Below are 24,896 nucleotides of genomic sequence, written 5' to 3' on the forward strand. Positions count from 1 at the left end.
GAACGAAAATGAATACTTTGGGAGCCAGAAATATGTTCACTCCAATATAAAAATGTTGAATGTATTTTATAATCCTGTGGGATGCTGGAGTAGAGTGTGTGAGCCTACCAAAATGAAGCATGCAGCTCTTTCCCCTGGAAGTATCATCTCTCAACAAAAGCATTTTCCCTTTTGGCTGTTGAAAATCGCTGCATGTTCCTAAATTCTTATGATTGCGTAAAATTCCAGAGCAAGGCTATGGTGTCAACACACCTCAGGGTCATTCTGTGATGTATTCCATTTTTTTCCTCTTCATATCTCAGCTAATTCCCATCTTCATATATGAACTTGTGGTACATAGTAGGCTGCAATCCAAGTAATTTTTTTTCTTCTCTTCATTGGCTGTCTGATGACAACAAATTAAACTTTGCCTAGGTATCTGTTTGATACAAGTCTTGTGCTAGAGGAATCTCCAGTGATCTCTTTATAGGTAGAAATCAGGACACCAGAAATTTGTGCTCTCGGGTGTTTTAAGAATGTAAAGAATGAGTTTGGGTGCATGGATCCCATTCTCCTTAGTGTCATAATGGATTAGACAGAGAGCTAGCTGGTGATGCCAGTTAATCCTTACTATGTGACTTTGAACAAATTGCTTAAATTGCCCTCACCTTGACTTCTCCATTTGGAAAAAAATTCTTCAGGGTGAATTAGTGACTTCCACTCTGTCCTAGAGCCCTGTCCCCAAACACTGTCAGAACACCAGAAACCGTGTGTCGTCAAATGACAGTTTCTACACAGTTCCTCACAGTTTCTACAGCTGGCATGGTATCTAGAACATTGTACATTGAGCACTAAATAAACTAATTAATTAATAGGATTATAGTGGGAATGAAAGCCAATGATAAAATTCCTTTGTTCATTTAACGAGTCTGGTCTTCTTTCTAAGAGAAACCCTTGTGGGATTTCATTTCCCCAGAGGAACTTGAGGGATCTGTGTGCTCCCTGAGGAGGTTCCTGGGCCCAGGGTGTGAATCATTTACACTTGGGAAGTTGCCAAAGACTCATCAAAATCCAAAACAGGGAACTGTTTCCCATGGATAGCAGGCTTACTAGATCTTTCCATTGATTTCTGGAATTTCGTAGTATAAGGCAGAGTAATACAACCTTGGGAGTAATTGACTTTTGTCCATTAACCCCAAGAAATAAGTGCCTGGACTGACACCAAACAAAAGTATCTTCTGCTTCTGGTTATTTTTATATGTCAGAGATTTTACACGACGTCTTCGTGGGGAGCTCAGAGTTGAAAGTAAATGGGAAACAGACCTTCCCTTTTATCACTAAGTCATGAGCCAATCCAGTTCTACAGTGCAGACTCGTACTACAGGCAGTATTCTCTTTGGAACTTTTTTCTCTGGCTGTTTCCACATTTTGCAGCAGGTGGATGTCCACTTAAACAGTGCTGGCTGGTTGATTTCCTCAATGGTCCAGAAAGATTCCTAGGGGTAATAAAGCATTTGTATGATCATCTTCGGCCGTAAGTGTGTAGGCTGTATTTAAGTCCATCAATCACATTTCTGTTTTGAAAACGATACACATTCAAATGACTAATGTTTCTGCATTACCCCCAAAGGAGAGAAGTAGTCATATGCACAGCCCCCAAGGAAAGAAAGGCTATTTTGGCAGTCATATGTTTTCTGAGATCATAACCGATATGGGTTTTATATAAGCAGATAATTTCCATTTATTTCAATGCATTCTCTACAACACGGGTCTGGCATAAAGACTAAAACATTGCTCATTGAACTCATGAACTTATTAGTCATCTGACAGATTGTTAAAGTGAGCTTATATTTCGATAGTGTCTAGGGGATGAGGCATTATCTGGTTGGGTTTGGGGAATGAAAAGAATAGCTTAAATCTGTGTTCATCTGCACCCCTGAAATAGCTACGTTTAGTCTGTTTATGTATGAGGAGGGGGTGGTGGTAGAAGAATTAAATTGTGAAGTGGTAGAAATGTGAAAATGGAGAATCAGAATTGGAATTTGCACATGGCCTTCTTCATCTGATGCAGGCATTTGTGCTGGCCTTTGGGAATATGTTTTTCTTTTTTTTTAACATTTAGATGTAGGTAATTTGGGGTGATACTGGAGTTTGAATTTGGGCCTTGCACTTGCCAGGTGGGCACTACTCAACGTCTTTTTTTTTGGGTATGGTCGTGGGGCCTGAACTCTGGGCCTGGGCGCTGTCCCTCAGCTCTTCAGCTCAAGGCTAGTGCTCTACCACTTTTTGCTTATGTGGTGCTGAGGAATCGAACCCAGGGCCTCAGGCATGCAAGGCAAGTGCTCTACCACTGAGCCACCTTCCCAGCCCTACTCAACGTCTTGAGCTACGTCCTCTGCCCTTTTTGATTCTGTTTTTCTTCTTATAGTGAATATGCTTGGATAGGTTTGGACCACTGTCATCTACCCACACTTCCTGTGCATTGGGATGACAGAGGTATACCACTGTGGCCAGCTATTAGTTGAGACAAGTTCTCGTATTTTCACCTGTGCTAGCACTGAACCATGATCCTCTTGGTCTCCATCTCCCAAGTGACTGTGCCTATAGATGTGAAGCACCGGCATTTGGCTAGATGTAGGCAGGTTTTTTTCATGACTGAGGTTTGCACTGGCTAGGTAGGCACTCTACTACTTGGGCTACACCTCCAGCTCTGGATACAGGTGATTCGGCGTCTCTGGCTTCATTGTTTAAGCAACATGGAAAAGTCTTATTCCACATACAATTTTAGGAAGCCTTGGCAATAAAAAATCACAACACAAATTCCTTTACTTTGTGATTAGTTCAGTTCTTCCTCTTTCTTCCCTCCTTCCCTTCCTTCTTTCCTCTCCTCTCTCTCCCATCAGTTGAACCCAAGGCCTTGCATAGTGTTGGCATCCATCCCTAGCCCTTTACTTTCTTCTGTACTCAGTTTTCTTTGTCTGTCTTTCTGTCACACACACACAGACACACACACACACACACACACACACACACACACACACACACACTACAACAAAGAGTGAGTCATAGCCTATCAAACCGTGTAGTAGTTGGAAGAGAAGCAAAGCAATTTGCGGTGAGAGTTCCAGGTGACTTCAGCGCCGTCTGATACACAGAGCATGATAACACAGACGACTCTTCTGTCATTGAAATATGATCATCTGTATTATTACAGCACTGCTTTTTTTAACTTAACAAAGTCTTTCAAACACATGAACAACTCTTTTTTATGTTAAGGATATACATACCTCTGTTTTTTTTCTTGTCTTCGAGGGGCAAGGGAGGATATTTGAGTGTCCATCCCTCAGGCACAGCACACGCAGGCTAATCTTGCGGTTGGAAACTCACTGTTGCTTTAGTCATGACAGTAAGTGAGAAATAGATTAACCCCAGGCTAGTTCCAAGACAGGAAAAGACATCTAAAGAAAATTACTATAATAAACAACTTCCTGTACTCTTTTGGCAAGAGGAGATGATGGGGTTGGCGGGGGGGACAGGCCAGGTGGACCAGGCATGGTGATCAATGAGATGACAGCGAGTGAGTGACATGAGCGACTATTAATTACCTCCCGCTCAGCTGCTTCCCTGGGCCCCGCCGGCAGAGTCCTCCCCTGGGTAACAGGTCTGGAATGGGAGAAGATATTCCTCGAGATAAAATCAGAGTGCCGGGGAGGGGACACAGTGAAGACACGGAGTACAAAAGGCCAGGAAGAGGTGGAGAATTAATTTGGAACAGATGACCTCAAACTCAGCCTGAAGAGGCTGGCTTCCCGGCACTTTGCCCAATGGCACATCATTTTTCTGGAAGTCACCATGTGCTGTTTGAAGTGGAGGCCTCTGGTGAATTCAGAGCAAATACTTCTGGGATCGCTTTGGGGAGTACTATTTATTTCTCTTCCCCTCAACTCGGAAGAATGTAGAGGAGTTGAGTGAGTGTCACGGGGGAGATTTGGTGCCTCAGCCCACACCTCAGAAGCTTGCCTTTGAACTTTTGCCTCTCTGGGTCTCCTTGTGAGCATCGTCTCCTTGTGAGCATCGTCTCCTTGTGAGCATCGTCTCCATGTGAGCATCTCCATGTGAGCATTGTCTCCATGTGAGCATCATCTCCATGTGAGCATCGTCTCCTTGTGAGCATCGTCTCCTTGTGAGCATCGTCTCCTTGTGAGCATCGTCTCCATGTGAGCATCGTCTCCATGTGAGCATCGTCTCCATGTGAGCATCGTCTCCATGTGAGCATCGTCTCCTTGTGAGCATCGTCTCCTTGTGAGCATCGTCTCCTTGTGAGCATCGTCTCCATGTGAGCATCGTCTCCATGTGAGCATCGTCTCCTTGTGAGCATCGTCTCCATGTGAGCATCGTCTCCATGTGAGCATCGTCTCCATGTGAGCATCGTCTCCATGTGAGCATCGTCTCCTTGTGAGCATCGTCTCCATGTGAGCATCGTCTCCATGTGAGCATCGTCTCCATGTGAGCATTGTCTCCTTGTGAGCTTTGTCTCCTTGTGAGCATCGTCTCCATGTGAGCATTGTCTCCTTGTGAGTATCGTCTCCATGTGAGCATCTCCTTGTGAGCTTTGTCTCCTCGTGAGCATCGTCTCCTCGTGAGCATCGTCTCCTCGTGAGCATCGTCTCCTTGTGAGCATCGTCTCCATGTGAGCATCGTCTCCTTGTGAGCATCGTCTCCATGTGAGCATCGTCTCCATGTGAGCATCGTCTCCATGTGAGCATCGTCTCCATGTGAGCATCGTCTCCATGTGAGCATCGTCTCCATGTGAGCATCGTCTCCTTGTGAGCATCGTCTCCATGTGAGCATCGTCTCCATGTGAGCATCGTCTCCATGTGAGCATTGTCTCCTTGTGAGCTTTGTCTCCTTGTGAGCATCGTCTCCATGTGAGCATTGTCTCCTTGTGAGTATCGTCTCCATGTGAGCATCTCCTTGTGAGCTTTGTCTCCTTGTGAGCATCGTCTCCTTGTGAGCATCGTCTCCATGTGAGCTTTGTCTCCTTGTGAGCATCGTCTCCTTGTGAGCATCGTCTCCTTGTGAGCATTGTCTCCATGTGAGCATCGTCTCCATGTGAGCATCGTCTCCTTGTGAGCATCGTCTCCTTGTGAGCATCGGCTTCTTGTGAGCATCGTCTCCTTGTGAGCATCGTCTCCATGTGAGCATCGTCTCCATGTGAGCATCGTCTCCATGTGAGCATCGTCTCCATGTGAGCATCGTCTCCATGTGAGCATTGTCTCCTTGTGAGCATCGTCTTCATGTGAGCATCGTCTCCTTGTGAGCATCATCTCCTTGTGAGCATCGTCTTCATGTGAGCATCGTCTCCATGTGAGCATCGTCTCCATGTGAGCATCGTCTCCATGTGAGCATCGTCTCCTTGTGAGCATCGTCTCCATGTGAGCATCGTCTCCATGTGAGCATCATCTCCATGTGAGCATCGTCTCCTTGTGAGCATCATCTCCATGTGAGCATCGTCTCCTTGTGAGCATTGTCTCCTTGTGAGCATCGTCTCCTTGTGAGCATCGTCTCCTTGTGAGCATCGTCTCCATGTGAGCATCGTCTCCATGTGAGCATCGTCTCCATGTGAGCATTGTCTCCTTGTGAGCATCGTCTTCATGTGAGCATCGTCTCCTTGTGAGCATCATCTCCTTGTGAGCATCGTCTTCATGTGAGCATCGTCTCCATGTGAGCATCGTCTCCATGTGAGCATCGTCTCCATGTGAGCATCGTCTCCTTGTGAGCATCGTCTCCATGTGAGCATCGTCTCCATGTGAGCATCATCTCCATGTGAGCATCGTCTCCTTGTGAGCATCATCTCCATGTGAGCATCGTCTCCTTGTGAGCATTGTCTCCTTGTGAGCATCGTCTCCTTGTGAGCATCGTCTCCTTGTGAGCATCGTCTCCTTGTGAGCATTGTCTCCTTGTGAGCATCGTCTCCTTGTGAGCATCATCTCCTTGTGAGCATCGGCTCCTTGTGAGCATTGTCTCCTTGTGAGCATCGGCTCCTTGTGAGCATTGTCTCCTTGTGAGCATCGTCTCTATGTGAGCATCGTCTCCTTGTGAGCATCACTTGCACATCAGACTCCTGCACTCACGTCAGCCATGAGGGGAGCTAGCGCTGCTCATCAAGCTTGGAAGCAAAGGAGAAGGGAGAGGAAACCATCCCAGTGTTTGCATTGCCAACTTGCCAAACCACCAACCTATGCCAAGGCCCTGCTCCTCTGAAGCTTACGGCACGTGCGGTGCCATTGAAGATTCAGCAAGCAAGGATCCACCAAAGAAGGGTACTGCATCCCTGTTGCTCAAAGAGCAATGAAAGAAAGCATTAGGAATGTGTAGGGATGTATAGGAAAATGGACCAACATGATTTAAGAATCATAGAGGCTTAAGTTAGATATTAGCCCGTAAGGTCAAGACAGGAGAGTTCTCAGTTCTGACCCCACGTCACAAAATAAATATTTGAATGTGCTGCTGATCCCAGTGTAGAATATTTTCAGCAGTTAATACTGTTGTTTTTCTTCTTTGGTAGTCTGGGATTTGAACTCAGGGTCTTGTACTTGCTAATAAGCAGGTTCTCTACTGCTGAGCTATCTCTTCTGCCCTGTTTTTTTTCACATTTTAGATCGTAATCCTAGACCTCATTTTAGAGCATTCGAGACTGTGAACTGAGAGACATAGTGTTCAGATTTACAGTCACTCAATATCACAGAGCTGAGTTCACCTCTCACCATCTGTATCACCTGGGTACTGGGTGACTCTTCTGCATTTTTGAATGTTAGTAGCACCTTCGCATAATGTGGCTACCAATTTTAAATGAGATCATGCATTTAAATGCAGTGACATCACCACCACCCCAGTGCCCAACCCCCACCCTTTTGTGCTCCCCCATAACCCAGGATAGCAAGCATAATGCTATTGTGCCTCCCACCTGTAGGAGGGAGTCTGGGATACTTTTATGTCCAGGCTGGCCTCTAACTATAATCCCCCAATCTCTGCCTCCCAAGTAACTAGGATATGGGCCTCTGTGCCTGGCCCAGAATGCGCTTCTTTTTTTTTTGTTTGGGTTTTTTTTTTAACTGTATTTTTTGTCTTTTCTTTTTTGGTACTGGGGATCGAACCCAGGACATTGCACTTGCTAGGCAAGTGCTTTGTCACTGAGCTACATCCCAGCCCTGCTCTTCTTTTTTTTAAAGCAAGCAAATACATTATAGATGATAAGAACCAAGTTCAGTAAATAGAAAGCCAGTCTTTTAAAACCATAGCAGATTTCCATGGGAAAATGAGGACAACTTCTTTAATTTTTGTTTGTCAAAAAGGACCTTCAATAATAACCAATAAAATAGGGATACAGGTTGACCCATTTCAACAATGAAATGTACAAGATGCTATGTCGAAAAACAAACTTTACAATTTAGGCGGGGTGGGGAGGAAGGATTGTAGTTGTGGAAATGGGAAGGAAGGGAAGGGAGGGGAAAAACAAAGGAGGAGGCAACAGTGCTTGATAAGAAATGTACTCATTGCCATGCTCCTGTGATTGTAACCCCTCTGTATGGTATTTTCACAATAAAAAATGTATTTAAAAAAATAACCAATAATAACAATGACAGCAACAGTACTAATAATAAACCAAAGCCAGTGGGAAGCATTTAAAGGGTTAACCATAACAAAAGTAGAAGTAAAAGAAAAAAAAAAGATTTTCCCCCAATCACTGCATGTGTTCTTTGCTTTCACTTCCGAGTCCCCGGGCAGGAGCAGCCTCTCCCCTGCTTCAGAGTGCACGTGGTAGATTCCCACTGTGGCTTCCCCATTTAAGAAGCTGTAAATTTTATTCTGTGAACCCTCCCCCCCACCCAGCGCTCTGGGCTTCCGAGTGTGGTGTCTGCACTCAGGTGGCTCGCGTGTTAAAGGTGGACATGAAGGAGTTCTGAGGGTCTGGAAGTACTTTAGGGCTTTGCTTGCCAGCTGTAAAGGAAAGACCTGGTGCCAGTTGGCTGGAAAGCTCCCTGGACTCAATCCAGTTAAGTAGACAGAAACACTGGCGAGCTTTCCAACTTTGTGCGTTGAGCAGCTTGGTTCCATAGCCTAGTGGGCTGCATGGGGTGGCTCAGAAGTGGCATCAAGAGATGGCCCGCCATGACTGGGCGTGTCTAGGAGGTGGGGGTGTTAGTGTTCCCCACCAGGGCCAAGAAAAGCAATGGCGGACTCTTGACAAGGTCACTGAAAAGGCTTCAAAGTGGATGTGATGTTGGACACTGGATGGCTCATGCCTATAATCCTAGCTACTCAGGAGGCTGAGATTTGAGGATCCCAGTTTGAAGCCAGCCCAGGCAGGAAAGTCGATGAGACTCTTCTCTCCAGCTAACCAGACAGAAGTTGGAAATGGAACTGGGGTGCAAGTGGTAGAGCACTAGCCTTGAGAGAAAAAGCTAATGTCCCGTGCCCAAGTCCCAAGTTTAAGCCCAGTACTGACACGCACACACACACACACACACACACACACACACACAAATAGATGCCAATGATAGGTGTTATTGTTTTGAAATCATGGATTGTCTGAGATATATTCTCCTTTGTTGAAAGAAGCCACACTCTTAGCTATGTGGTTGTTTGTACATCTCTCCAAGGCCCAGCTGTTGTCTGTGAGGAAGAGGATGGTGATGGCCATATCTTCCTTCTTCTATTTGGATATACACGAGCCTGTCAAATTGGGAGTGATCATTTCCACCCATATCGAAGGACAGGGCAAAGCTCTGTTACACCACAGTGTCATTTAGACTTGGACAATGTTCAAGTTGGGTCTTCAAACTGACCTAAGTGGGAAAATCCTAGGTGGTGGTTTGGGCAGATCTGGTTTCAGGACCGTGGTACCTCCAGAGTTCACGTGGACCCTGGGCTCAGAAGAGTCGATGTTTGTTTCAGTGCTGTGCTAAATTCTTAATAATTTTTTCCCCTTTAAACAAGTAACCTTGAGTTTTCATTTTGTATGGGGACCGCAAATCATGTGGCCATTTCCTGGAGATAGAAATTGATTTCCTTGCCAGAATTCAGTCTTCCTTGCTTTCTTTCTTGTCTTTCTTTTTTTCCCCCTTCAAAACAAGAGAGAACCATAGTGATTTCCTTTGCTGCATCCACTATCCACTGTTAAGGGATGACTGTGTTAAGCACCCTATAGCAAGGAGCAAGGTAGTGCTAGTGTTCTATGCTCTTTTATCATCTTCCTCAATGCAGCATAAAAGCAAGGGCAGAGAGAGCACTCATTTACTCATTTATCTTGGAGAAGTAGAAAATAGGGTATTATAACCTATAGTAATTAGAATGAGCATACACTCACCTTTCATCTTTTTAGCACATAATTGTCTTGTCAGCCTACTGCTGTGTGATACGGACAAGAATTCTCAGTCTCCAGGATTCTACTTACAACTTTGCACGTGGATTTATAGCTGTGTAGACATTCGAGTCAAGCCTTGAGTCATTTGATTTTGTAAAGTTGGGGTGCCTTTATTCACTTGTGCCTTGCCTGGAACTACTGGCATGTTCAAGACATAAATAACACTAGGCTCTCTAGATCCCTGGCTTATAAAACCATAATAGAACACACACGTGCAGTTGCTCTGGGTTTTATGACTTACTAATGTAAGATTTTATATTTCTGCGAACACTTACAGTAAAGAGTGTCATTTTGCTTCTTGCTGGATACATAAATTACTAATTGCCTTACAAATAGGGAAGAGATTGGTTTCATTTTTGCTTTTTTGTGTGTGTGGCCATGAGGGTATGAATTCAGGACCTTGCACTTGATGGGCAGGTGCTCTACCTCTGTGTCATACCCTTAGTCATTTTTGCTCCTGTCATTTTTTCAGATAGGGTCTCAGGATTATTCCTCAGGTTGCCTTGGACTGTGATCCCCCTGTGTAATAAGAGATGATTGCGTGAACCCCATACCTAGCTTTTTGTTTGTTCATTGGATGGGGTCTTAGGACATTTTTCCCCCTGTCTTGGGGGTGGGGTGGGGCATGGGTGCCTGGGCTGACCTCAAACATGAATCCTCCCAATCTCTGCCTTCCAAGTAGCTGGGATTATAGGTGTGAGGCACCACCACCAGTCAACCCCCTCATTGCTTGTACAGATTCCATGCCGTGCTGGTCAGATCTTTGCGTTTCTGAGGATGTTTCGCTTTTGTTTCGGTGATGGGGAAGGTGATCCCAGGGAGGAGCATCTGACTGGCAGAGGACCACAAGTGGGTGAGGAGAAAGGGGAAGAGAGGAACTTTCCACGGATTTGTTGCTGCGGCGGCAGTTGCTGTGAAGGGCAATGGAGAAATGGCACATGAGTTGGAGGGCCGTGTGGAACTGAGATAAATCTTGAGAGCTCTAATACCATCTGATCCCCTACATAGAGAAATCTCAGTCAGCTAGGGGAGAGGAGGCAAACAGAGCAGAGACGTAATCAAGCATCTGGGGGAAGGCGGAGCTGGGCACAGGATGAGGGAGGTGGCCTTAGAGGCCAGGCCAGGATATCCAGGAAAGGAAGGGAGGGGGTAGGAGGGGACAGAAGAGGAATGGGGCAAAAAGGAATCTATGGATATAGGCTCAGAGGTAGGTTTGGCCCTGGAAGATTACTTAAGTCTCTTCTTGTTGATAGCATCAATCATTTTTCTGATGGTTGGTTTGAATAGAGGACTGGGGAGAATGACATCTTGATTCTTTTTAATTAGTAGTAATGGACATTTCTCTTCAACCCATCTTAGTCTTCATAGCAATATTTATTTTCCCATGCTGTGCAGTGAAACCACCAGCCATGTGCACTGTCAGGTCTGAAATAGATGTGAGAAATGAAAACAGAATATAGTGAGCGCCCACCCAAAGGTCTGCTACACCAGCCTGAAGTCACCAGAACATGAGCCTGTGGAGCTCGAAGGCCAACAACTAACATCCTTTGGTATTTCCTCTACATTTGCCTTAAAAGTCTATTCTTCTGTGGCAGAGGAAGTCAGGCTGGGGTTTGCATGGTGAGAATGGAATGGTGCTGGGAAGCAGAGAGACATGAGGAAGTGTCTCCTTTGATCGTCTCTGTCTAAATCTGGCAGATGTGGGGTGCGGGTCCTGACAGCACAGCCTCGTGTCCCCTCCAGGGCTGCTGCCGTCACTCACTCCATCTCTAGTCCATTTCTCCCACATCAGCGTTGTACCCTGCTTGATTACTTCCCCTGGAAGCCATCTGCATTTCTATTGAACTGAGAAGACAGCAACCCAAAGTACTGCATTGCAGATGCTGCTCGGAGTGAAGGAGAAATCGAGTCAGAGTACCCTCTCTTCTGTGCAAAACTGCCCTCACCATTCTGTTTGGATTGTGGATACAACTCTAAAGTATCTGTATTTATTTCAGACCATGTGAAGACATTAAAAGAAAGGCTTCAGAAATGCCAAATGAGGAAAGCATAAAACTTCTTTTAAAAAACCCATGCAAGCTTTGTTACAGGATTCCCAGAACGGCTGTATGGCTTAGCCACAGAAGTAGGAGAAACAAAGACTAGAGAGACCCTCAGACTTCAAAGACACTTGGGACTTCAGTTTTAGGAAAGGTTTACCTTTGGCAACTGATAAGAACATGACATTTATTCATTTGTAATGGTTTTTCCTGTTAGATTGGATTTGGATTGCTGTAAAGGATGTGGGAAGAATAGAGGTCTACCTATCCACATTTTTATTCAGGGAGTTAGCAAAGTATGTATTGTTGCAAAGTGACATCTATACCATGGAATGTTAAGAGGTAGATGAAGCTTGGTGTGATGGCTCATGCCTATAATCCCAGCTACGTAGGAGGCAGTGAATGAGGCGGATCGCATCTGAGGCTTGATTCCACCTCAGTCAAGCTGCGTGCAGTGTCTGGTGCCTCTAATCCCAGACAAGAAACCTGGGCAGGAGGGTGGATGTGGCTCAGACTCAGCCTAAGTAATGATATCCTAGCAAAAACAAACAAACATTTTCAAGTGAAGCACCAGTGGCTCATGACTGTAACTCTAGGTACTCAGGAGGCCAAGATCTGAGGATCCCCTTAGAAGCCAGCCTGGGAAGGAAAGTCTGTGAGACTCTTATCTCCATCTAACTGCCAGGAAACTGGAAGTGGCGCTGTAGCTCAAAGTGGTAGAGCACTAGCCTGGAGCAAAAGGGCTCAGGGACAGTGCCTGGGTCCTGAGTTCAAGCCCCATGATTGACAAAATAAATAAATAAATAAATATTTTTGTGGCAGTACTGGGGCTAGAACTCAGGGCCTGGGCACTGTCCCTGGGCTTTTATGCTCAAGGCTAATTCTCTACCATTCAATCCACAGCTCTACTTCTGGCTTTTTTTTTTTTTTTTGGTGGTTAATGGGCATGAGACCTCACAGACTTTCCTGTCCAGGCTGGCTTTGAACCACAATCCTCAGATCCTAGCCTCCTAAGTAGCTAGGATTTTAGGCATGAGTCACCAGCATCCTTTAAGATAGATTTTAAAAGATTTTTAAAAGTGAGCATGGGTTGTGTCTTAGTGGTAGACTGCCTGTCTAGGATGAGCCATGAATGCAGACCCCAGACCTACCAAAAATTGTTTTAAAGACTTGGAATATTTCTGGATATGTTTAAACTAATAGCAAAGTGGAAACCATTTGTGACACCCTAAAGTGCAGTCTGACCTGGAGAAGGTCTGTGGACAGCTGCCACTCTCCAACACTAATTGAGGTGGGATCTCCCAGACAGAGATATGGCCAGGCCTTCTCTATTTTTAACCAGCAGTAGCCTTTCATTGGAGCACAGATGCCAAGTTCTGGTGGTAAAGAGTTTCCACAGGAATCATGGGGTAGGAGAAGACAAGTTATTTATATTCATGTTATTTATATTGAGCTTAAAAGTACGTAAAATGAGGAGTTAAGAAAAGAGGGAATTTAGAAGAGAATGTCTACCCACATATAAAAAAGGTAATAGAAGTTTAGAGGTGTTAGAAGTTTCAGGTAAGCATGATCTTGTGTGTGTGTGTGTGTGTGTGTGTATGCTGGGGCATACACATGATCTTCAGACCTCAGCCTCATGAATAGCTAGGATTATAGGCGTGACCTTCCTTGTATGATCTTCTCTCTCATTTTATTTCAGTGAGTAGTCAGCTGCTTCAAAAGTTGTTGGAGGAATATTTTGAGATAAGAACAGAAAAAGCCAGCAGAGTGGATGACACTGGAAAGTGTCCAATGAAAAGATTATCTTACCTCAATCATTAGACCTTTTGATATTGGAGTTTTCTAGAACCCTTGTATTTTTAAGAATCAGCTACATTTTTTTTCTTATGTGATCAGATAAGGCCATTGATAATGCACGCGTTCCTTTTAGACTAATTTTCTCTGGAAAGTCTATTGGAAACCCATTTTGATTCTGGAGTTGATAAGAGGTAACTCTCAGTAAGTGTCCCGTGGTTTTGTTTTGGTTTGTTTTGGAGGGGGCAGTGGTAGTGATGGGTGCTACCTGTGTGCTACATTTAAAAAGTTGTGGTTCAGTACACACCACGAAATAGATCCATGTGGATTCACTAGTTGCAGTGCCTGTATGAGTGTGTGTGCACGCTCGGGAGCATGTGTGTGGGTGTGTGTACGCGCAGGAGCATGCGTGTGTGTGTGTGTGTGTGTGTGTGTGTGTGTGTGTGTGTGTGATACAAGGCTCTCAAATCTAAGTTGAGACCCGAAAATAATAACTTCCTCCCATTTTCTTTATTAATACCCAGCATTGAGATCCTATGCAAATATCAAATTGGATTTTGGTTTTTAGCATTTTTCTACGTCACAATTTTTACGTTATGGAGGTACACTTTTTTTGGTTTATTTCTGATGATTATTTTTTAATTTTATTTTATTGTACAGATGCTGTACAGAGGGATTACAGTTACATGAGTAAGGCAATGAGTACGTTTCTTGACATGATTTAAAAGATGTGGCAACACTTTAAGTCACCATAAAACAAACTTGGGAGCAATAAGTGAACTGACTTGAAGGTCAAAATGACATGCAAATATCTTCAAAATGTTTAGCGAGATTTCTGTGATTCCAGGGTCTGTCTGACCTGAGGGATGATCTCTCATGGTTATCGCTCACTTTCCAGATACTGATGCAAGGCAAAAATCCAGGGATAGCCTGGAAGTATGCCCTTCCCAAGGCCCTGAATGGAACCCCGCCAGCAACAAAGAAACCCCATCACGCCTGGAGCGCTGTGCTCTCCGAGTGCTCTGTCTCCTGCGGTGGAGGTGGGTGATGTCCTGGTTCCTCTTCTGAGGCTGTCTCTTCTTTCACCCCAGGTCTCTTTAATACTGTAGGTTAAACAAACAAGGTTAAAAAAGCCACCCAAGGATGGCCCCTCATAAGACCTATTTCCATAAAAAGCAAATATTATACTACTTGAGAATTTTCCTATGTAGAAAGAAAGGGATCCTAAAAGGATCAAGTCAACCACAACCAAGGCTCCAAAGTTCACGCTTGGAACTTAGGGAAGCAATATAAAATACACTTATTTATGACAATATAAGTTCTGTGAGTTTATTCTCTTTTTATGTCTCTATACAGAGCTCATATACGTAGATTGGATGAATGGATGGATTGGTATGAGTGGGTGGGTGGATGAATGGGTGGGTGGATGAATGGGTGGGTGGGTGAGTGGATGGATATGTGGATGGATGGGTGGATGAGTGAGTAGATGGATGGGTAGGTAGATGGATAGATCAACAGATGGATAGGTGAATGGATGGGTGGGTGGATAGGTGGATGGATGGGTGGATGCATGCATGGATGAATGGATAGACTGGAGACTGGCCCTCTGTTTCCTGTTACTTAGACCACCTATTGGTAGTGGGTGGGTCTTCCTACTTAGACTATCCCACAAAGCAAAATGAGATCTAAGATTCTAAGAGAATCAGGATCAGAGACAAATCAAAGATGATGAAGAAATTCTTATGTCTTTAAGGTCCATCTATAGGTGCCCAAACTAAGAGACAAAACTATGGTTGCCTTGGTTTTTTTTTAAGAAAGTTATAGTTATCCCTGTGTTCCTAGAATCCACTTGAGCACTAAGAATCTATACATTAGTATTATTAAAATATAAACTCTATTATCTCAGGGATAACTAGTACTCAAATTAGTTGCAGCTGGATCAGAAGGAAGTATCTTTACAAAATATATAGATTCCATCTGTCAAGTGGAGTATCAGAACACTGGTAAATCCAAAGCAAAAATTGAAAAGAAGATTGAATTACCTAATAATGTTCACTTTGTCACTCCTGCCATCTTTCTAGGTTACGTAAGTGTGAAGGCCATTTGCCTACGTGATCAAAGTACTCAAGTCAATTCCTCATTCTGCAATGGAAGAACCAAACCAGCAACTGAGCCCAAAATATGTAATGCTTTCTCCTGCCCGGCCTAGTAAGTCATCTGGAAACATCTTTCTCTTTGTGTTTTTACCCAAATGTCCTGGTAATGGTGGTGGAGAGTAATGTGCAGTCACTGTCAAGACTTCTTTTATCCAACTCTCAACAGAGACTCCTCTTCCTGGAATTGAACCAAAGAGCTATTTAAATAACACAATCTCATATTAGTTTAATTTGCATGTGGTTGTATGCTTAACTTTCATGTCAGTTGTCCAAGAATTTAAAAATCATAATACTGTGCAGACCATGAAACCCCAAATGCAAATTACACAGTAGCAAGACACAAAATAAAAAGAGGTGAAAGCTGAGTGGAGACGCCCCACTGCTGATGGTCCCTGTGGGGAGCTCAGTGGGTTTGTTCTTGGATCGATTTTAGCCACTCCATTGTTTGAACACTAATTTGAAGTATCTTCCCAGCCAACTTGATTCACTTGAGCGATTTATCTTCTGCCAAATATATTTCTATAACTAGACATCCATGCATCCATGAGTGTTTCAGATCATCTTAAGAAGTAGTATTTTGTTTATGACAATGTGATCTTATTACACAGTTTTCATTTAAAGAAGAGATGAGATGATCCTACAAAAGTCAAAAACTCCCTTTCTCTTTGTGTGTGTGTGCTGGTCCTGGTGATGGAATTCATGGCCTGGATGCTGTCCCTGAGCTTTTTTGCTCAAGGCTGGCATTTCTATCACTTGAGCCCCAACTCCACTTCTGGCTTTTTAGTGGTTAATTGGAGTAAGACTCATGGGACTTTCCTGCTGGGGCTGGCTTTGAACTGCAGTCCTCAGATCAAAGCCTCCTGAGTAGCTAGTATTACAGGTGTGAGCCACTGGCACCCAGCAAAAGGTACCATTTTTATAGAAAAGTATTGATGCTAGTAATTTTGTAGTATATCTTCTTTACATCTTGTTATGAGATAAAAATAATTATAAAACCATAAGGAATTAATCTGTGATATTGAGGGTTTTGTTCAATAATATGGATCATGTATTTTTTTTAAAGAACACACATAGTTCTAGAACTCATGTGCTCAATTCTCTACACTAAAGGTTTTTAAATTTTACATATCAGGCATGTGGGGGAAATAGAAGAAAAAAGTATAAGACTAGGGAGGTGACAGACTTAAAAAGGTGTGACTAAACACATTTACTGATTTGCCTTTATTTTCCCAAATGATAAGATTATGTCTAATTAACACACACACACACACACACACACACACACACACATACACCACACACACACACACACACACAAACACACCACACACAAAATATCCTGGAAGTAGAGCTATCAAGTGGTAGAGTATCAGCTTGAGTAGAAAAGCTAGGGGACATCCCAGGCCCTGAGTTCAAGCCCCAGTACCAGAAGAAAAAAACGTATTTATAATCAAAGATCAATCTTAGACATTGTTACTAGGATTCAAACGTATCTCTTCTAATGTATCTCTTTATGCTATATTTTACCTACTATACAACTTCAGTTAATCAAAAGTGGTTACTGAAGCTGTGGCTCACATCTATGATCCTAGCTACTCAGGAGGCTGAGATCTGAGGATCATAGTTCAAGGACAAGCAGGACAAAAAAGTCCATGAGACTCTTTATCTCACCAAAAAACACCCGGAAAAAGCCAGAACTGGTGCTGTGACTCAAGTGGTAGAGCACTAGGCTTGAGCACAAAGAGGCTCAGGGACAGTGCCCAGGCCCAGAATTCAAGCCCCAGGACCCAGAGAGAAAGATGGTTTCCATTGATGAGCATTCAAGTATCTTCCATGACTCAGATGGTAATGAAAAAAAGAATTGGTAGGGCAATCTTTAAATAGATAACCTGGGATTAGATCTCTAATTCCATCAGCAAATTGTCAGACTCTCCAGGAAACCAGTTGGGAATTGCCCAACTACTTCTAGAAATGCTGTCTGTGAGACTTTCTGCAGACAGACTCCACTCTCCTATAAACACCCACCTCTTCTCCACACCAGCCTCTTCCATTCACCTCATGATTGTCCTGTTTACTATGTGTTCATCCCAGTTGCAGCACTGGTCAAAAAACAGTGTATTTCATAGTCCATGCATCCGACTCTCCACTGTTTGGTTGACAAGTTTGGGGAAAGAACGTGGCCCCATTCATTATTCTAACCCTGGGGTGTAGGGACATGCTGGTCCCACAGTGAGGTTCTCAGTACATTTGGCTGAATGAAATGAGTCTCCTACCCCCAGAGGAGGCAGGAACGTGTTTGTTTGTCCTAGAACTGCATTGTGGTGAACTACACTTCCATGTATCTGGGCCACATCGGCCTATAGAACAACAGTGAGCACACGTGGGCCTCTCTGGTTATAAAATAGACCCAACGTTTCCATCAGAGGACTCACGCCCCATAGCAACTGCTTTAGAAGTGACCACCCAGAAGTCTTGCCTTCATTTGAAAAGCCCTGCTGTTTTCCCCTGAAAGTTGGATGCCAGGAGAATGGAGCGTGTGCAGCAAGTCATGCGCGGGGGGCCAGCAGAGCAGGAAGATCCAATGTGTGCAGAAGCGTCCTTTCCAGGAGGAGGAGGAGGCGGTGCTACACTCCCTCTGCCCAGTGAGCACACCCACGCAGGTCCAAGTCTGCAATAGCCACGAATGCCCTCCAGAATGGAGCCCGGGGCCCTGGTCACAGGTAACGTGCAGAGCGTTGGCATCGGTTGTTGACAGCTTCCTGAGAATGAGTTGTTGGCCTGGCTGCAGTTCTTGTGGTTCTTGTGCACCTCAAGGACTAGGGGTCCTTTAGAATCGTTCCACACGTGAATGGGGCTTGTCTAGGGAGTATAGCTGGGCAAGGAACTGGTACATAGCTCTGGCTCCCGAATTCTCCCAAAAATAAAAATAAAAATTCAAAGAATGAAGCAGAAAAGGGATATTTGACTGTTGTTTCCATGGCCGGGCCTGGTCAAAAAAGAAACAAAATGGAGATCCGAATGGCAAATTAGCATCTCTGACAAGTTCCTGGTAAGGCGTATTGCCCTGTAATTGGCAGAGGCATAGAACCACCTGCCACTCACCACTCAGTCTCCCAGTCTCTATGATGGATGCTATGCTGAGAAATCCTCTGCCCCGCCCCCATGAGCACAGCTGGAGAGTTAGGGTGCGCCAGCCTTAGGGTGACACAGCTTGTTACAACCATCAGAAGGCTGCCGTGAGGGCTGACGGTGGATTGGGTCCTCTATCCTGGTGCAATTATTGGCAATTTTGCTCAAGTGGTGAACAATAATTCTGCGAACAATTCCTTAATAATGGCCTCCAGCATTGGCCCAGATGCTATTCATCTGAATTTGCATGTTTTGCTTTGTCTTTCCTTTCCTCCCCCTCTTCTCAAGTGTTCCAAGACCTGCGGACGAGGCGTGAGGAGGCGTGAGCTCTTGTGCAAAGGCTCCTCTGCGGAGTCACTCCCTGAGAGCCGGTGCTCCGGCAGCCCCAGGCCCGAGGCGCAGGAGGGCTGCGTGCTGGGACGGTGCCCCAAAAACAACCGGCTCCAGTGGGTGGCCTCTTCGTGGAGTGAGGTACATGCTGTGGGGGCACTGCTGGGCTTTGCTTAACCCGTCTCCCTTCAGACTCACGGGGCTCCGTTCTTCTGCACACATGGGGCCCTACCCACTGCGCTTCCTTCCCCCCAAAACAAGACACGCAGAGTGATAAGAGAGTTCCTGGCTGACCAGAAACGGATTACAGGGAGAATCGTGGGCAGGAGGGGTTCTCCAGCAAGCCTGAGCCATGAGCTGCAGCAGCCTCACACACAGCGGGGCTGGGAGAAGGGGGTCCTGGCAGAGGGCTGCGTGCTCTGAGAAAACTCAGACGTGACCCTCGAGTTACATCACAAGCTATTAGGAGAGGGGGCTAGAAAAGGGTTCTGGCAGCACTGAGGAAGCATGCACACTGTCAATGAGAAGTAGCATCAGCCTGGCCGGCCAGTCTTTCACTTTAAGAGCAAGGGAACTGGATGACGCAGGCAAGGGCAGGTCCTAAGGTGCGTGGTGCAGGAATGAAGACGGGAGTGTTTCAGGTGTCCGGAGAAGCCCTTTGAGTTCTTAAAGCGGTAGCTGTGTAGCTTCCGGTGTCCAGGAGGCTAGGAGAGAGGGAGGAGGCCTTCACATCCACGGCTGGCTGGAATTCACGACGGCCAGGTGTACACAGTGACCAGCCAGGTCTCTGCAATTGAGGAACTGAGATGCTGAGAAAAAGAATTTACCAAGAAACAATAGGGGAACAGGTGAGGGACAAAGGAGGAGGAACTTCTCTCTGGCCAGCACAGATCCATTCCATATGGCCCTCAATGAGACACACGGGGCCAGGGGGTGGTTAGCACCTGGCCATGTCTCTCTCTCATTCATTTTCTTTAAAAGGCAACAGACTACCTAGGCAGACTTACTGTGTTTGAAATCTGTACTTACTGTAGGTATTGACTTTAGGGGAGCCTGGCTCCCATCTTTACAAGGGAGCGGCCAATGGTCATCCGTGTGTGTGGCTGACATCTTGAAGCACACCTGTTTGACAGATGTACCGTGGAGCCGTGTGCTCCTGACACCTGTTTTCTCCGCTCCCAGTGTTCCACCACCTGTGGTTTGGGTGTGAGGAAGAGAGACCTGAAATGCAGCGAGAAGACCTTGCAGGGGAAACTGGTCGTGTTCCCAGAGAGGAGATGCCGGCATATGAAGAAACCAAACCTGGACATGGAAGAAGCCTGCAACCGACGAGCCTGCCCAGTGTACAGCGTGGCTGCGGCCTGGTATTCGTCACCATGGCAACAAGTAGGCACCTGCAGATTGAGGTTAACGTTGAGGAGAGGTGGGGGAAAAGATGGAGGCAGTCTGCCAGACCTTGTTCTTGGCTCCTCGGTGATTCTCCAAACGTAAGGAACAGGAATAACTATTCTCTTCTTCAGCCAGTCGTACTGCCCGTGTGACTGTAGGCAGGCTGTGGGATCTGTTGACCTTAAGTTTTCACGTCTACAGCATTGAGATCGTAACCCCTGGTGGATGACTATTTTTGTTTTTGCTTTTCATATGAATAATTCTATTTTTTTTTGGTAAAAGAGGTACTGTATAAAGCAAGCACCTCGTAGCAAGCACATTCTGCTCAAAAAGTCACCAATTTGGAAAGGCTGCTGATGGGCACTGCTCACATCTGTAGAACATTTCTAGGCCCTCTGTCCTCTGAGGGCTTCCCTGTTCTCTGTGGTGTTTGTCCAACAAAATGAAGACTTCATCTGTCCGGAATAAACTATTATAACTAATGTAACCAATAACTGATTGACTGGATTTCAAAAGCAAAACAACAACTATCCATTTATAGGCTGTCCTTTACCTTGATATGATATATCACGACATAAAATTGTCAATTTGGTTGTTTAAAACAGCAGAGAAAGCCTTATTCCCTAGTGTTTATTCTCCTCCTCCTCCTCCTCCTCCTTCTCTTTTCTCTTCTTCCTCCTTTCTCCTCTTTCTCTTCCTTTCTCCTCCTTTTTCCCTTCTCCTTCTCCTCATTCCTCCTCCTCCTACTTCTTTTTTATTCTGCTCCTGGGGCTTGAACTTAGGGCCTGGGTGCTGTCCCTGAGCTTCTTTTGCTCAAGGCTAGTGCTTTACCAAGAGCCACAGCTCCACTTCCAGCTTTTTATTTTAATTTTTTTATTTTTTGGTAATTTAGTGGTGATGAGAGTCTCATGGACTTTCCTGCCCAGGCTGCCTTTGAATCATGATCCTCAGATCTCAGCCTCCTGAGTAGCTCGGATTACATACTGGTAGCCTGAGCCACGAGTGTCCGGCTTGAATCTTTCTTCTTTATGAGTCACCTAACTGGGAGACACATTTCCCCATAGACTTCCCTCATCACCTGCTCTGGGGCAGACCCTCAGCGCCACAGTCCACTCCAGACAATCCATTTAACCAGCAGGCTTCCTGAGAACGTCAGGGACGTGGGCAGTCCTTCTATTTGATGCTGCCGGCCTCAGGAAGAACGCCATCCCGCCGTGTTTCTGACTCTGTCTTCCTCCCACAGTGCACGGTGACCTGTGGAGGTGGAATGCAGACCAGATCCGTCCACTGTGTGCTGCAGGGCCGGCCCTCCTCCAGTTGTCTGCTCCACCAGAAGCCTCCAGGACTCCGTGCCTGTAACACGAACTTCTGTCCAGCTCCTGAGAAGAGAGGTAGAGAACCCCAGCTGCCACCAGTCATCTTAGTTATTTGGTGGGGGGGGTGGGGGGGAAGGGTGAGGGGAGATTGCACATGCAGATAGACTCCATGGCGTTAGAGTCTCTCTGATCCATGCTCCCTGTACCTGTATAAGGTATAAACTCTGGGATAGTCATGGTTAAAGTCAGTTCGTTTGCATGGTCCAAGGGCAACATGTAATTCTACAAGACTCTTAAAGCCAGGAATTCTGACTTTGGAAATGGGAAATTGCCATTTAAAAACCTTTCCCCTTTAAACTTAAATTATTTGTGTTCGACATAGTGGCTCGTGGCTGTCACCCTAAGGTATAGCAAGAAATCCTCAAGGTGTGACCCACTTGCCTCGCAAGTTTGAGGCTCTGAGTTCAAACCCCAGTATTTACCACCACCACCCCCCCCAAAAAAGTTCTAAATCCTCATGCACAAAGGCTAGGGTTAAGAGGAAATTGCAGCCCCTCCCCCTGGGCACTAGTAGGAAGGGCCAAGGAGAGGGGCCAGTCCTGAAAGTGCCATCTAGACAGGAGTGAGAGGATACCTGAGAAGCTGGTGAGACCCAGGAAGACCGCCAACTCAGTTTCTTGTTCTCCCAGCGTCTGACACCTCCACGTTCTCCCTTAAGAATACAACAAAATTACTAGGCCCTCCACCAATCATCCACTTACGTTTACATTAAAGCAAACATCCAATTTTCACATGTATGGGACTTCTAGAATCATCTGAGTGTCTTCTAAGAAGACTTAAGGCATCTTAACTTGCAGCTAACAAAACTAGAAAAGACAGGTGATAACTCACCTATCTGCAGGATACAGTGCGTATTTAAACATACTCACAGTGTTGAAATTGAGCCTCCAAACCGGACGTGCAGATTCCCAATAGATCCAAGAGAATCAGAGCTCCTGGGCCTGCAGACTCAACCTCCAGCCACCTGAAAGCCATGGTTTAACAGGCCTCTTCATGCGCTGCTGAGAGTCTCGTCTTCAATCTTTTGGGCACTCAAGTCAGTTCCCAGGTTATGGATGGTTGATCAGACATTGATCTCCCACTATATAGGATTCCTTTCCTATCACCTGATTTATTCTCTTGCTATTTAAATTTGTGAACGGTCACATGCCCTTTCATCCTGTCCCCGCCTCAGTCTTCATCCAGACTGTGTAAAAACCACCACAGAGAGCTGAGCGCCAGTGGCTCACGCCTGAATGCCTAGCTACTCAAGATTCTGAGATCTAAGGATCATGGTTCAAAGCCAGCCTGGCCAGGAAAGTCCATGAGATTCTTATTTCCAATAAACCACCAGAAAATTGGAAGTGGCTCTGTGGTTCAAGTGGTAGAGCTCTAGCCTTGAGCTGAAGAGTTGAGGGACAGTGCACAAGCCCAGAGTTCAAACCCCTCAACCAATCCCCCCAACACACACACACACACACACACACACACACACACACACACACACACACACACACACACACACACACACACACACCCCCCACAGAGGCATAAGGTTAAGTAGGTGTTTGGTCTACAGGTCACCATCTTAAATGTCCCGAGAGTACCGGAGCTCACGTGGTCAATGTGTCTTGTCTTTTCAGATGATCCATCCTGCGTGGATTTCTTCAGCTGGTGTCACCTGGTTCCTCAGCATGGTGTCTGCAACCACAAGTTTTATGGTAAACAGTGCTGCAAGTCCTGCACAAGAAAGAGCTGACCTTGATGTTGACGGCCTCCTCTCCGGCCTAGGAACAGAGACACTTACTGCCTGTCAGTCTCCAGGGAGATCAGCCACCTTCCCAATGGAAGCAAAGCACTGTAAACCAGATGCTGCAGAGTTGGAGAGAGGGAGAGAGAGAAAGAGAGAGCGAGAGCGAGAGAGAGAGAGAGGAGAGAGAGAGAGGTTCCTTATTTGATCTCAATAAGCACATGGTACTCTGTGAAACACTTGACAGTAGGAGGCGATGACAAATCTGACTTTATAAAATAGAAATCAAAGAAATAATGGATGGATTTGCACTGCTCTATGAAAGAAGCGATGAGTCACACGGAGCTAAGAAGTCAAGTTTGCATTTTGACCAAGTGAGGGACAGGTCTCCCACCCTTGAACTTCAAGTGATTTCATGGCAAAGATGCGACCCACAGGTCCTGTAAGACTTCAGGGCAAAGACTTAAGACTTGGATCCATCACAAGTGGGATGGGATTCCTTGTTGAACCATTACTTGGAGTTCACAGTTTGACCAAAACAACAACAACAACAAAAACTATGAACACCAAAACCAGGAGTTCTATCAGAAGCCAAATGGTGCTCACAATGATGCTTGCTGCTGGACTGGCAAGTTTCACATTGTTTATTGTGTGTGTGTGTGTGTGTGTGTGTGTGTGTGTGTGTGTGTGTGAGTGCTGCACACATGCTCATGTGTGTATGTGCGTGCGTTGTTTTATTATTTTGTGTAAAGTATAATCTGCTTACAGAAAGTCTCCAAGACTAAAATTTAACAACTTGAAAAGTGTTCCAAGGAAATAGGACTGAAACAGGACTCATGAACCATTTAGGATCTCTGTGTAGCTGAAATTCACGCTTGGAAAGCAAATATTCATACAAGACAAACACAGATGCCCTCCACATGATAGCAAATCCCCCCCAAAACTTTTACGTGTGGGGGGGTGTCTCTAGGAATTGGCCTGCTGCTCATCTCTGCTAAAAAAAAAAAATCTAGGAGGTACTAAGTGGCAAAATAGCTGTGTCTGAAGGAAAGGAAAGCCATCATTTCTAATGGTCCCTGGGTATTATCAGAGTGCTTGGAAAATTAAAGGCTGCTTGTGGCTTTTTCTTACCAGCTGACAAGTTTAAATTTGCTCTAGGATTTAGTGAACAAGGAAAAAAAAAAAGAAAAAAATGTCGAGAGAAAAACCCACTGTCTGTGTGCAACATTAATATGAATAAATCAAAATATGCCAAGACCTTCCAATGAATTAAGAGTGTTTTCCAGTGTTTTGGGTCACCACCCGCAGCCAGCTGTTGATAGACATTAACAAGCTTAAAATTGTTCTCAATTGGAAAAACTCACCACACACTATTTTGCCAGAACCAAAGTAACGTACAAGACTATGTCCTCCTGTCATTTTTTGAGAAGTGGTTTATAAAGGGTGTATTTATATAGTGCTACTCCAGAACCATCCCCCCCCCAGCTCCTTTGATGAATGTAACTCAATTTCACTACTTTAAAAAAGTCTCAATTCAAATAAGGATTA

General features: G+C 45.2%; 1 protein-coding gene across 1 annotated transcript in view; it reads left to right on the forward strand.

Annotated features, from left to right (window-relative positions):
• The window catches only part of Adamts18 (ADAM metallopeptidase with thrombospondin type 1 motif 18), a 97,621-nt gene extending 74,264 nt beyond the window's left edge, over positions 1–23,357 (forward strand). Inside the window, exons 17-23 of the mRNA XM_042700843.1 lie at positions 14,138–14,279; positions 15,321–15,447; positions 17,908–18,115; positions 18,813–18,995; positions 20,037–20,240; positions 21,487–21,634; positions 23,242–23,357. Of these exons, the coding sequence (XP_042556777.1) occupies positions 14,138–14,279; positions 15,321–15,447; positions 17,908–18,115; positions 18,813–18,995; positions 20,037–20,240; positions 21,487–21,634; positions 23,242–23,357 (1,128 nt within the window). The remainder of the gene's footprint in view (positions 1–14,137; positions 14,280–15,320; positions 15,448–17,907; positions 18,116–18,812; positions 18,996–20,036; positions 20,241–21,486; positions 21,635–23,241) is intronic.
• Positions 23,358–24,896: the final 1,539 nt, after the last annotated feature.

Source organism: Dipodomys spectabilis, unplaced genomic scaffold (genome assembly GCF_019054845.1).
Source record: "Dipodomys spectabilis isolate Male_0828 unplaced genomic scaffold, ASM1905484v1 ptg000273l, whole genome shotgun sequence".
Taxonomy (NCBI): Eukaryota; Metazoa; Chordata; class Mammalia; order Rodentia; family Heteromyidae; genus Dipodomys; species Dipodomys spectabilis.